The 10,987-nt window shown below is 44.1% G+C and overlaps 1 protein-coding gene across 3 annotated transcripts in view; it reads right to left on the bottom strand.

Moving 5' to 3' along the window:
• Positions 1-5,414: 5,414 nt before the first annotated feature.
• The window catches only part of prickle2b (prickle homolog 2b), a 44,659-nt gene continuing 39,086 nt past the window's right edge, over positions 5,415-10,987 (bottom strand). For all 3 annotated transcript variants that reach the window (XM_079297064.1, XM_079297063.1, XM_079297065.1), the window contains 4 exons: positions 9,976-10,179; positions 9,188-9,374; positions 7,265-8,155; positions 5,415-7,014 (listed from right to left, as the gene is read on the bottom strand). In XM_079297064.1, the coding sequence (XP_079153190.1) occupies positions 6,059-7,014; positions 7,265-8,155; positions 9,188-9,374; positions 9,976-10,179 (2,238 nt within the window). In that variant the 3' untranslated portion in view covers positions 5,415-6,058. The remainder of the gene's footprint in view (positions 7,015-7,264; positions 8,156-9,187; positions 9,375-9,975; positions 10,180-10,987) is intronic.

Genomic DNA, 10,987 nt, shown 5'->3' with positions numbered 1-10,987 from the left:
CCATTCAGTGACCTCAGTGAAGGACAATTTAAATCTCTGCACATGAAGATGTAAAATGCATTTCACAGTGCTCACATGTACTGTATTTGTCTATTTGGCCACGGTAGAATCATGGAAAATTTGAAAATACCTCGTGTCGAGCCTCTGTGGACAGACTTCTCTTCAATGGTCTCACGCTGCAGGAGTCCAGAGGGTGGAGTCAGGTTGTCAGGTAGAATTCGGCTCACCTGGTCTGACTGCTAGTGGCCAGTATTTACATGTAGATAACGTCAGCCATGTTTCAAAATCCTTGCCTGACAAGGGATTTTCTCTCTCTACACTGGCCTCCACTATTTGTTTGGGTTTGGATTGTGACAAATACCCACACACAAGCTGTTAAAAGGTGACCCCTACTCTGGTAAAATGGCTGCTGGCATTGGAATAAGACTTATAACAGGAGGTAGCACAGTAAGAATACTTAAGATTCCTGTGTGTCTATATTACATACAGTTAAGATACATTGTACAAGTTACAGAAAGCTTTTCAAAACACCTTCAGCAGCTTCCCTGGCAGAGATGCAAATGTAAACCTGTTAATAGTAGTAATTAAAGAAAATGCTGAGAAGATTCATCTTGTTACATTGTTTAAAAAAAAAGACTAAAAAAGACATCAACAACATCGAGAACTGAACTTATGACTGAACATCAGCGCTACATTACATGCACACACACACACACACACACACACACACACACACACACACACACACACAGACACACACTTGTTGAGAAAACTAGGCTACTGTATAGGGCGGCCATTACAGAGTGCAAATATCTTAATAGAAAATTTGAGCCAAAAAAAGCATCAGATGGGGTCTAACGTAATAAAGGTCTTAAGAGTTAGAACTTTAGAAGCTTTCTTTCACATATAAAACCAATGTAGAGGATATGATAATCCTCAAATATTGAATACAAGTTAGTTAAATAACCATTAAACCTTTTTATCCACAACAACTTTCCTCAGGCACTAATCTATTGTAGCTACAACTGCTAATGTCACAAAAAAAAAGGCCCCTTTGCCTTCATTTAAAGTGTGATGATAAGTTGCAGGTCTTGGAAAGATGTGTAGCTGTAAAGTCAACATCACAGAACTTATTTGCCTCATTTGCAACTGTCTGACTGTTTGGTCTAACCATCCATCATTCTGCAAAACAGACGGACAGAGAGAGAGAGAGGTGAGGGACGAGAAAGAGAAGGAAGAAAAGACATAAAATAAGGGAACATTTAAGTGATATGATTGAGGGAAACTTTGGAAGAAATGGGAATGGTGTCCTGCATTATATGTTGCTATCGGTGGGGATTTCGTACAGGTGGCACACAGATGGGACCCCCCCTGGGACCTGAGCTTGTTAATGAGCCACAGAGAGGAGGGGTGAAGCGGGCTGAAATCATGAACCAGACGGAGCCCTCTGGCAACGCAACATTGAGGGACCCAGCATGCCATTCTCCATTATGGCGAGGTGCCCCTCGAGCCGTTGGAGCTGCGGATTAACCCAAACCTGGCAGCATTTCGCCACGCAACGTGTCAGACTCAGCAAACACTGGAAATGAATTGTTACTATTTTTTTCTCAGTGTGGCTGAAAGACAATAATCAGGCCTAATGAGGGCCCCACAGAGACTTATTATAAGCTCTAATTAATGGTGCAGAGTGTGTTTTCTGATTGTTATTTACAGTATTTAACTGCCTTTCAAAAAAGTTTGAAAAAACTTGAAGTCAAGTCTATCGAAACACGATTAGTCTGAGGGGTGAAGCTGAGTGGGATACAAAGTGTTGACCGGTCACAGTTTAGGGCAGTGGAAGGGCAAAGGTCACGCTTAAACGGGTGAGAATGTATTGCGAGATTAGCGGGTTTAGTCAAGGTCTACAAGTCTAATACTGCTTGACTACTTAACTGTCTGTCATTCACTATCCTTTTTTTTTGCAGACAATTGGAAGCTGCTCGAATGTAAAGGGAACTTGTTGGAGATTACTACATTTTGGGTCTGCTGTGCAGGTTTGCAGAAAGAATGTAGGAAGTTAAGACCGCATGGATGATAGAGAACAGAAGAGAAGAGAACAGAAGAGAACAGCAGAAAGAGAAGAGGAGAGGAGAGGAACATTGAGTCTCCTATAGACATATTCAGATAAAGCTTCAGAATATGGGGATTTTACACCGAAGGGGGGAAAAAAGGCTCCCAAACTATTTTAAAAAAGCAATCTAAGTAGTAGTATACTGTGATATCTTTATTTGTGGACATACTGACATTGTTGTGGTGCATTCTTGCCACAGTAATTGAACACACATGATTAGACAGAAGGAGGGGAGACTGCTGGTAAGACCTCAGTCAGTCCTGTCACGCATCTCTTATTCACCAGCCTAGTGCATGTGTGTGTGTGTGTGTGTGTGTGTGTGTGTGTGTGTGAGTGTGTGGGTGCGATAACACACCATTGGCATTCTTCATTTGTAAATAATTGAATCAGGCTATTTTAGTTTGCTCAGAGCGCAGCTGTAATTTGCAGCCGTTCTGCTCTTAAGGACCAGTAATTATGGCTTTTAGAGTCTCCCAAAACAACTCCAATGGCTTCAAGTCATGACAGCTGTGCATCTGGACCGCAACACACACACATGTACACACACCTAACATATGTGTGGCTGTTAATTAAACTGCTACACACAACTGAATTGGATTTCAACATATAGGTGCTTTATGGTTGAAAGCAGGTTTTTAAAATATATTTTCTAACTAATATTAATTAGGATTTTTAAAACTATAATACCTTAATACACAGTGAATAGGATATAGGTCACACACCTTTACAAAAAAGTAAAATATGATTTTTTCTTTCCCCCTCATGTCTTCAGTGAAATTATTTCGGATTTCTTCATAAATGTCAGATTTTACAAAATGAAAACAAGCTGAACAACCCTTTTAATGACTAACTCAGTCTTCTTCAACATTATGGCAATCTCACAGAATCTATATAAAGAGATAAAATGCGGAGCTTGGTCAACAGATATATAGGTCGATCGTTATGTAGGTTATTGCACCGGTGAACAAGGCTTAGTCTGAACCTTAAAGAGGACCTCTTTCTATTTCTACTGCGTCACCTGATTTGCTAGTTGTTTATCCAGTGCAGACACATACCTCGGGGTTAATGAAAGGATGGTTGTCTGTCCTGCAGACACTGCATACTCTGTCAGGCCTTAATAAACCGGAGTGCAGTCAATGTGATTCAATGGACCATGACCATTAACAGGAAAACAACAGACAAAAGTAAAATTAGCTTCCTCAACTGCTTTATGTGTTACAACCCCATGCAGTGAAGCGTGGTCACATGACAACTGTGTCATCATAATCTATGAGAATAAAGCCAATTTACAAAAACTAAAGGGAATTCATTAGTAATCAAGTAAGTTATTAAAATGGACAGAATTTAGACAGCATAGGGGATGTTTTATAAAAAATATAATATTTTACAAGTTTTGTATCAGCACACTGTAAACATTACTTTTGACTGGCATGTAGAAAAGAAGAATAAAGAGTAGAGAAGGAAAAAACTGGAAATAGGCTGAGATTTGAACTCTTTCCAAAATGAGTAATCCCAGACGTTGTATGTCCTGAGTGCTACGGCATATTATGAGCCTGCACATTGTGCTTGATGATGAATATAAAACTGGCGATAGACTCTGGTGATGAAGTAAAGTACTTCAAACATCGGCAGTGTGTTGCATTTTCATCGAATCAGGACTTTCAACAGACTGTAAACTCTTTGTGAATCGAGTTAATCCCAAAGGCACCCAACAGCTCATGGATCTAATTCACAGCTTGGTCAACAGTACGACACAACTGGAAGCATCCATGCAACCAGAGGATTATCTCCCCACCATCCGCTACCTTGAATATGACACGGCCCGGGAAGCATATGGCTGCAATCTGTGGCGCCCCTCACTGTTGGGCCTTCATTTGCTTTTAATTAAACACATGGAAACACACCCATGCTTGGGTAACTTCCTGGCAAGGGACCAATGAAGAAACAATAGTATGGGCTAAGTTAATGATGTGAAGAAAGCTGATCTGTCAAGGACAATAATATCCACAATAATGAAGACGATGTGTGTTTTATTGTCTATCTAGAGACACTGATTGCAGTAATACTCATCCAAACTTGCAGCTGATGTGAGTAACAGTCTGCAGCTGTAGTTTGAAGACTGGCTAAAAGCAAAGGAAAGTCCACAGTTACGGAACAGGCCATCGGCCATCTGACATAATGTATCTCGCATGTTTGTGCAGCTGGTTTTGTCGTATCATGGCTGGCTAATGAAGACTCTTTTCCTCCCCGTCTGGGAGTTATCCCAGAATAAACATGAAAACTGAGGCACACGCCTTGGAAGTTGAGGTTAGGTGAAGTAAACCCACTAATGTGCCAATCATGTCAACAGCATTAGTGCTTGAACACCTTTAATCAAGCGATTGGCATTCACACACATTGTTCCAAACATATGCGTGTGTGTGTGTTTGGATTATGGGGGCTATGGCGACAGTAATCCCCGGACAACATAGACGTCAGAGGCAATCCAATTTACGGCGTGACACTGCTTAACTCTTATAGACACATCCTGTTGTCCTGTATTTACCAATAATTTAACAGGAGGTTGACTTGTAGGGTTTTACTTGTTTCTTACCAACGGTTACATCTACGTCAGCGGCTAACTGAGGCTTTAATTGGGAACAGCGGTGCTTTGAGCTAAATGTTAACGTCAGCAAGGCGTGCTCACGACGACAGTGGCAACGTTCTGATGATTAGCATGTTCAACATCTAATTTAAGCATGCTAACATTAACACTTTAAGTGCAGCTGAACCTGTCAGTTGAATGTATTTGGTCATTACCCAATGACATGATAATGACGCTACATTAAAAACGATCCAGCAAGTTATCACAATTCATCCTGATGGGAACATGAATGTGCCAAATTGCATGGCAATCCATCCAATAGTTGATGTTTTTCAGTCTGGACCCATAGACTGGTACTGCCATCCCTACAGCTGTGCCGCTAGCATGCCTTACATACCCCAGATTTCAATAACCAAATCCCTGGACCTGTGTCAGCAGTTTCCAACTTGCAGAGGCTGATGCAATAAACCAGAACTTCAGTGGCATCTGTTTCCAGGACAATGGAGCTCTGTTTGTTCGAATGTGACGGCGCCCATTTACCAGGCAAGTTTAACAACCCAGTGGAGGGTGATGCTCCGAATCAACCTCTACACCACATTGTCATTCATTTATGCATTAAACAGATGGAGAAGGTGACTGTTACGCACTCTTGTGAACAACAGACGCATGCGTGTTCATTCTCTGGAGAGAAACACCAGCTGTCAATCAAAACACTCACTCAAATACTCCTTTATTCCAAATGCAGGACCAGGTCAGCCAAATAAAACATGCATAAGTTGTTTTTGTCATATTCTATATCTACATTATAGATATTTAATACATAAATGATTCTATCCATACAAAATATAAAAATATGTGAGGCCTCATTTACAACCATATGTACATGGACTTCCTTTAACTTATGTGAAATTATTAATTCATTTATCTATGTACATACTATGAACTGAATACATTAGTACAGTATATCCTTTATCTAAATCACATTGCGTGAAAAAGCTAAGCTGTACCAAACAGACTACCTTGCACACTTGTGTACTGCATGGAAATGAAGTTATGATTAAAAAGAGATTGCACATCAGCTTTTGATAAATGTTGTGACGTGATAGAACTGCGCATGTTAACCGTTAGCCTTAATACTCAGGAGATATTCCGAAACATTAAAATGAACAAACATGCAAACACTGTTGCTTTTTCACTGTTAACCGACTGTAATTCATCACTGACTTTCAATTACTTGATATTCAACACTCAACAACACTGAATAAATGGACCGAGAGTTTTTATTTATTTTTTTGTTCCAGATGGGAGACGTTAGTGTACACAAGCTGGACAAAGAGTACTTTCCTTTACCAGACAACAGGATGTTAGGAGATAATGCAGTTCTTGCTTTTTCTGCGTTTGCGGGGGTGTAACTGCCCGCTGTGGTTGGGTCCTCCAATCCCGTTGTACTTATGGACGAGCTCCTGGTTGCTGAGGTAGCGCAGCTGGATGGGCCTGGGGATCGGCTCACCCAAGAAGTAACCTTCATCCTCTGATTCGGAGGATGAAGAGCAAGTGGAGCACCAGCCATCGCCATCGTAATCATCCCAGGAGTACTGGTTGAAGCCAGTGCGTCGGCTGGCCCCAGGGTTTTGAAGAGTCAGGTCTGAAGTGGTTCTGGGGCACTGCCTGAAAGGTTGGGGCTGGTATCTGCCCCCTCCTCCTCCTCCTCCGAACTGGTCCCTGATGCTCCTTGGTGGCGGGAAACGGTCATAATCCTCACGGACACGTAACTGTGGTCTTTCCTGAGGTCTCACCCTTCGCTCTGCCACCAAGTTGAGAGCGTTTTCTGAACGGGATCGACGGGATCTCCGGGAGCGGTGGTGGTGGTGCCGACGCCTCTGGGGAGTCTCTTCTGGAGCATCTATCCGTGTACTGGCTCCCCTTCCACCTCCTCCACCACCGACACCACCCACCCTGCGCTCACTGATGGGGGGTAGGCGGGCAGCATTGGCGCTGCTCACCAAACTCACCCTATCCTCCTCTTGGAAGGTGAAGCCAGGTGGTAACTTAGTCATACCCATACTCACACCCACACCCACGCCAGGGCGGTCGCAGTACTGCACCTGGTACTGGGAGGATCTGGAAGGATCCATTTCCATGTAGGGCTGACTGGCGGTGAGGCTGTGAATAGACTCGGAGCTACGAAACTGCACTGAGGAGTTGAGCGTGCCCATGTTACTTTTCTCTGACGCGTTCATTCCAGAGTCTTTGCTCAGGTCTGGCATGGAGAAACGAGAAAGGTGCTCCTGCCGCTTTCCTCCTCCATCTGCTGAGTGGCCTGAGGGCAAATAGAGTTACGTTTGGTGTCAGTAGGCGGTTTATTCAATGTCATCCCATAAATGTTATACTGTAGTCAAGCTGAATTTCAGATTACATGGCCAGCAATGTCAGCACAAGTTGTGATGTATACCAGCAACAATACTCACACTGCTGTTTTAAAAAACACACAACTTCCCATGTAATGCTAACAAAGTGCTAGAACCCAAAACAAGGCCAAGCAGAGGTCTGACGGCGACTGTTTTACCCACCTGTTGCATTGGACAGGGCCAGGGACTCCATGGATCCTCTTGGGGTCTGCTCCAGAGGGGTCAGTTGCTCTGTGAAGGTAAGTGCATTGATGGGGTTCCTGCTTCTTGCTACCTGGGTTGCTGCTGGAGGCCCCGTCTCTCTTTCCCTGTCCCTCTGAAAGCCGTGCAAACTGATTGAGCGCTTGTCAGAGGAGAAGCCATTGTGGTGCTGAGAACAATGGGACACCTCTGTGAAGCTCTTTTGGGTCCTCAGTTTGGGTGGATAGTACTCGTCTGGAGCTGGCTGTTGGAACCACATCTCATTCAGAGAGTGGCCCTTCATGGCTGAGATGGGTGGCCTCTTTAAACCTCCATTCTCTTTGATCCTGTGATCCTGCTGATGATTCTTCTGTACAGAGCAGGTGGGGATATAGGCAGTCCTGACATTGCACTGGCTCAGGAGCTGAAGAGGGGTGGGGTTGACAGTCGGGTCTGTCTGGGATTCATAATTATAGCCGTCACCTGCTTGCTCTTGGCTCTGCCAGGCAGGAGGCTCGCGCGTCAAACTGGGCGTTTGGCTGGAAAGGCTCAGCAGATCCATTTGTAACGACAGTGGGTCCACTTCCCCTGAGAATCTCTCAGTCTGAACTCCACCACCTCCGCCTCCGTTCTTCCCCGCCTTGGCGCTGCGTCTGGACTCTCTGGTGGATCGAGCGCTTTGGAAGGCGGAATCAGAGGAGTCCGAGCCGTTGGGCTCCTCCCCGAGACTGCAGGAGCGCGAGCAGAAGATCTGGCCCTGCTTGGGCAGGAAGGGCCGACCAAGCAGAGAGCGTTTACAGCGGGCGCAGCAAAAGCAGCCCTCTGTGGCATGCCAGTGCTGCCCATCATACGTCATCTGGCCTTGGTCAATGCCTGCAGGATAGATACAGATGGGTTTATGTAAAATACGATTATGGGCCTCATTTATAAATGCACAATTAAAATGGGAAGCACCATGTGCATATCAAAGAGCTTGACATTTGTTATTTAAAATGTTGTTTTGTGTGAAAATAGTGGCACTTTACAAGTTGTTTGTTGAGAGAAAATAAAGCTGGAGGCTGTAGTGTAACTGTTCCTGGGGCTTTCCCAGCATTCTATAAACACATTGCATTTTGATTATGCCTGCAGTTGTTGCAGGGAGAAAGAAAACCAGCTATTTGCTAATGGCTGCCATCTGGTTACAGCATGTTTTCTGATGGTTTCAATTTATAATCAGTTGTGTTTTTTAGCCAAATACTTTCTATATCCTGTCTGACGAATAATTACAGAGAAAATTTGTTGAGAGGTATGTGCCAAAATCACACCTGGGCATCCTGTCGGGGGATACGCAGACACAGAGGTTTAACAGGAGGTGGACGTGAGCCAAGAAGCGGTAATATGAAGGTTTCCCACTGAAAAATACCCCAGTTTCTCCTCTCAGTAGGTTTGCCTCTAACACTACAGGTTGTGTGATGTTTAAATTTGTATTTGACCGACGCGTGGTGCATGGTTCTGCGACAAAAACAGATCCTGAGTGTGAAAAGTAACTTGATACAGTCATGCCTTTGCCCCACTGTGGTTTCATGCTGCATGGTATAGACTGTACATATTTCTGTGCTCTGTAAGCTGAGGTCTCTTTGCTCCTCTGCTATGTGACCCCGCCTCACATGCCTGGCCGTGACATCATTCAGGGGTAAACTGTTAAAAACCAGGCCAGAGCCTTTCTACTGTAGCTCTTTTCTGCTGTGTTACTAAAAATGAGGTCACAGATTCGTCCTCCTTTAAAATAAAACTGCAGCCCAATCATGTTTCCGCTTCATTTTTCCATGTATTTAGCATTACATTTCTTTCGGTAGGCGTTCCTTTGCGTGACCTGCTGGTGATTAATGCAGTTTGTATTGACAGTGATAGACGCCGGCAGCATACCGATATGTTCCCCGCAGGAGTCGCAGTACTCGGCGTAGAGGGACTCGAAGCAGGAGCAGCAGTAGGGCCGCCCCTCCTTCATGATGTAGCGCTGCCCCCCCAGCACAGTCTCGCACTCGAAACAACAGAAGTGCTTCATGTGCCAGTGACGCCCCTCTGCCTCAGTGCACTCATCCGCAAGGATGATCTAAGACAGGAGAAATAAGAAAGAGCATCGTTTATCACAGGTCCTCGGCGGTAAAACCTCAGTTGGGTCATTTCTGCTCACTAAATGACAGGACAAAGGTTCGGCTCGCCCTCCCTCCCTTTTCATAGGCACCGCTTTCTCCACTAGAGCTTAGCACTCTTAGATCATCCTCTTTGTCACCGACTTGTAGAAAAGGCTAATGTGTGTGGGGACTTAAATCGAAGTCAAATCTAGATGGTGCATTGACTTTTAATTACGCCGCTGTTAAAACACCAGGGTGCTTTTGAAGTACTGACAGCGTCTTTGTCCTCATTTGCAGAGAGTGAAAGTCAGTGCTAACGGTGGGGAGATCAGGATATTGAGAGCTGACCCCATTAGACCGTAAAAACCCTTGCATGTGTTAAATAGAGACAGTGTGTGTTGGGAAGCCCGTGAGCATCATACGACAGCAGTTTGGCTTAATAATGGCATGTCCAAAATTTGTGTGCGACAACATTTAATAAGTAGCTCCACCAACACTGCCCCACATTACAGGCACAGTATGTTCAAATAAGTAATATGTGTATGTGTGTGTGTGTGTGTGTGTGTGACGAGCGTCTACCTCATCGCAGGCGGTGCAGCGTGGCTTCAGCCTCTCGGCGTGGTGCCGGCCGCAGTAGATCTTCCCGTCCTGGTAGAAGTAGATGAGGTCCACCAGGAGCTCGTTGCACATGCTGCACACAAAGCAGGCTGGATGCCAACACACGCTGTGACCTGCCCGTGACGCAAACACAGCAATGTCGCCACCGTTTATCTGGCCTCCGCACTGAGAAGAGGTGGAGGAAGAAGAAAAAGAAGAAGAGAGTTTTAAGTTAATGGCTGCAGCTTGTATTCGTACTTACATCCCACTTTTTTCTTTTCCAATATCAATTCTAATTAGTGGCCGATACTGAGTTCAAATTCTATAACTGAGCTACTTTTGTAGTTCAACTTTAAATCTGTACATCTGGGCATCCAGTGGCCAAGTGGTGGACCTTTCATGCTCCCTAGGTTTCCTGTCTGCCTCTTAGATTGCCAATGTCCAATAAAGGAAAAGTACCAAAAACAACAACACTAAGATTCTTTAAAAGGCGTTTGGAAAACCTAAACAGTTTGTCACAAAGCAAAATGACCATTTCATTGTGACAGTGATGAAGAAAGTAATTGTGACACTCATCCAGAATACATTTTTCATTTATACAATAATTGCAAAAGAAAAGGCTGTAAAGCTATTGATACATATTTCTGAGAGTCACCAACACAAAATGATTTATTGAAGTCTTGAAGAGCGGAATCAATAAATGATCGTCTTCCCAATCATGTGAGCGAAGAGGCAGCATGAAGTCAGCTGGGTCGACTAGAGATAGACTCTAATACACATGCTCTATGAGCTCCAAATTAGGTCTGAGGAACTCTGAAACACTTTTTGGTTCCGCTGAAAAGAACGTTTATTAAAATGAAAGGATGGGCGCCATCTTGAACCATGGGATGGTTTCATTTCTTCCCGAATGTGAAGTAATTCCTGTTCAAAGCAGGTTAATGGGCTACCAGCGACAGGCAGTGTTGAACCATTTGTGATGATTTAATTGGTCTAT

Source organism: Melanostigma gelatinosum, assembly GCF_949748355.1.
Source record: "Melanostigma gelatinosum genome assembly, chromosome: 3".
Lineage (NCBI taxonomy): Eukaryota > Metazoa > Chordata > Actinopteri > Perciformes > Zoarcidae > Melanostigma > Melanostigma gelatinosum.
The sequence above is the reverse complement of the archived record's forward strand: the minus strand, read 5'-3'. Positions and strand labels throughout refer to the sequence as shown.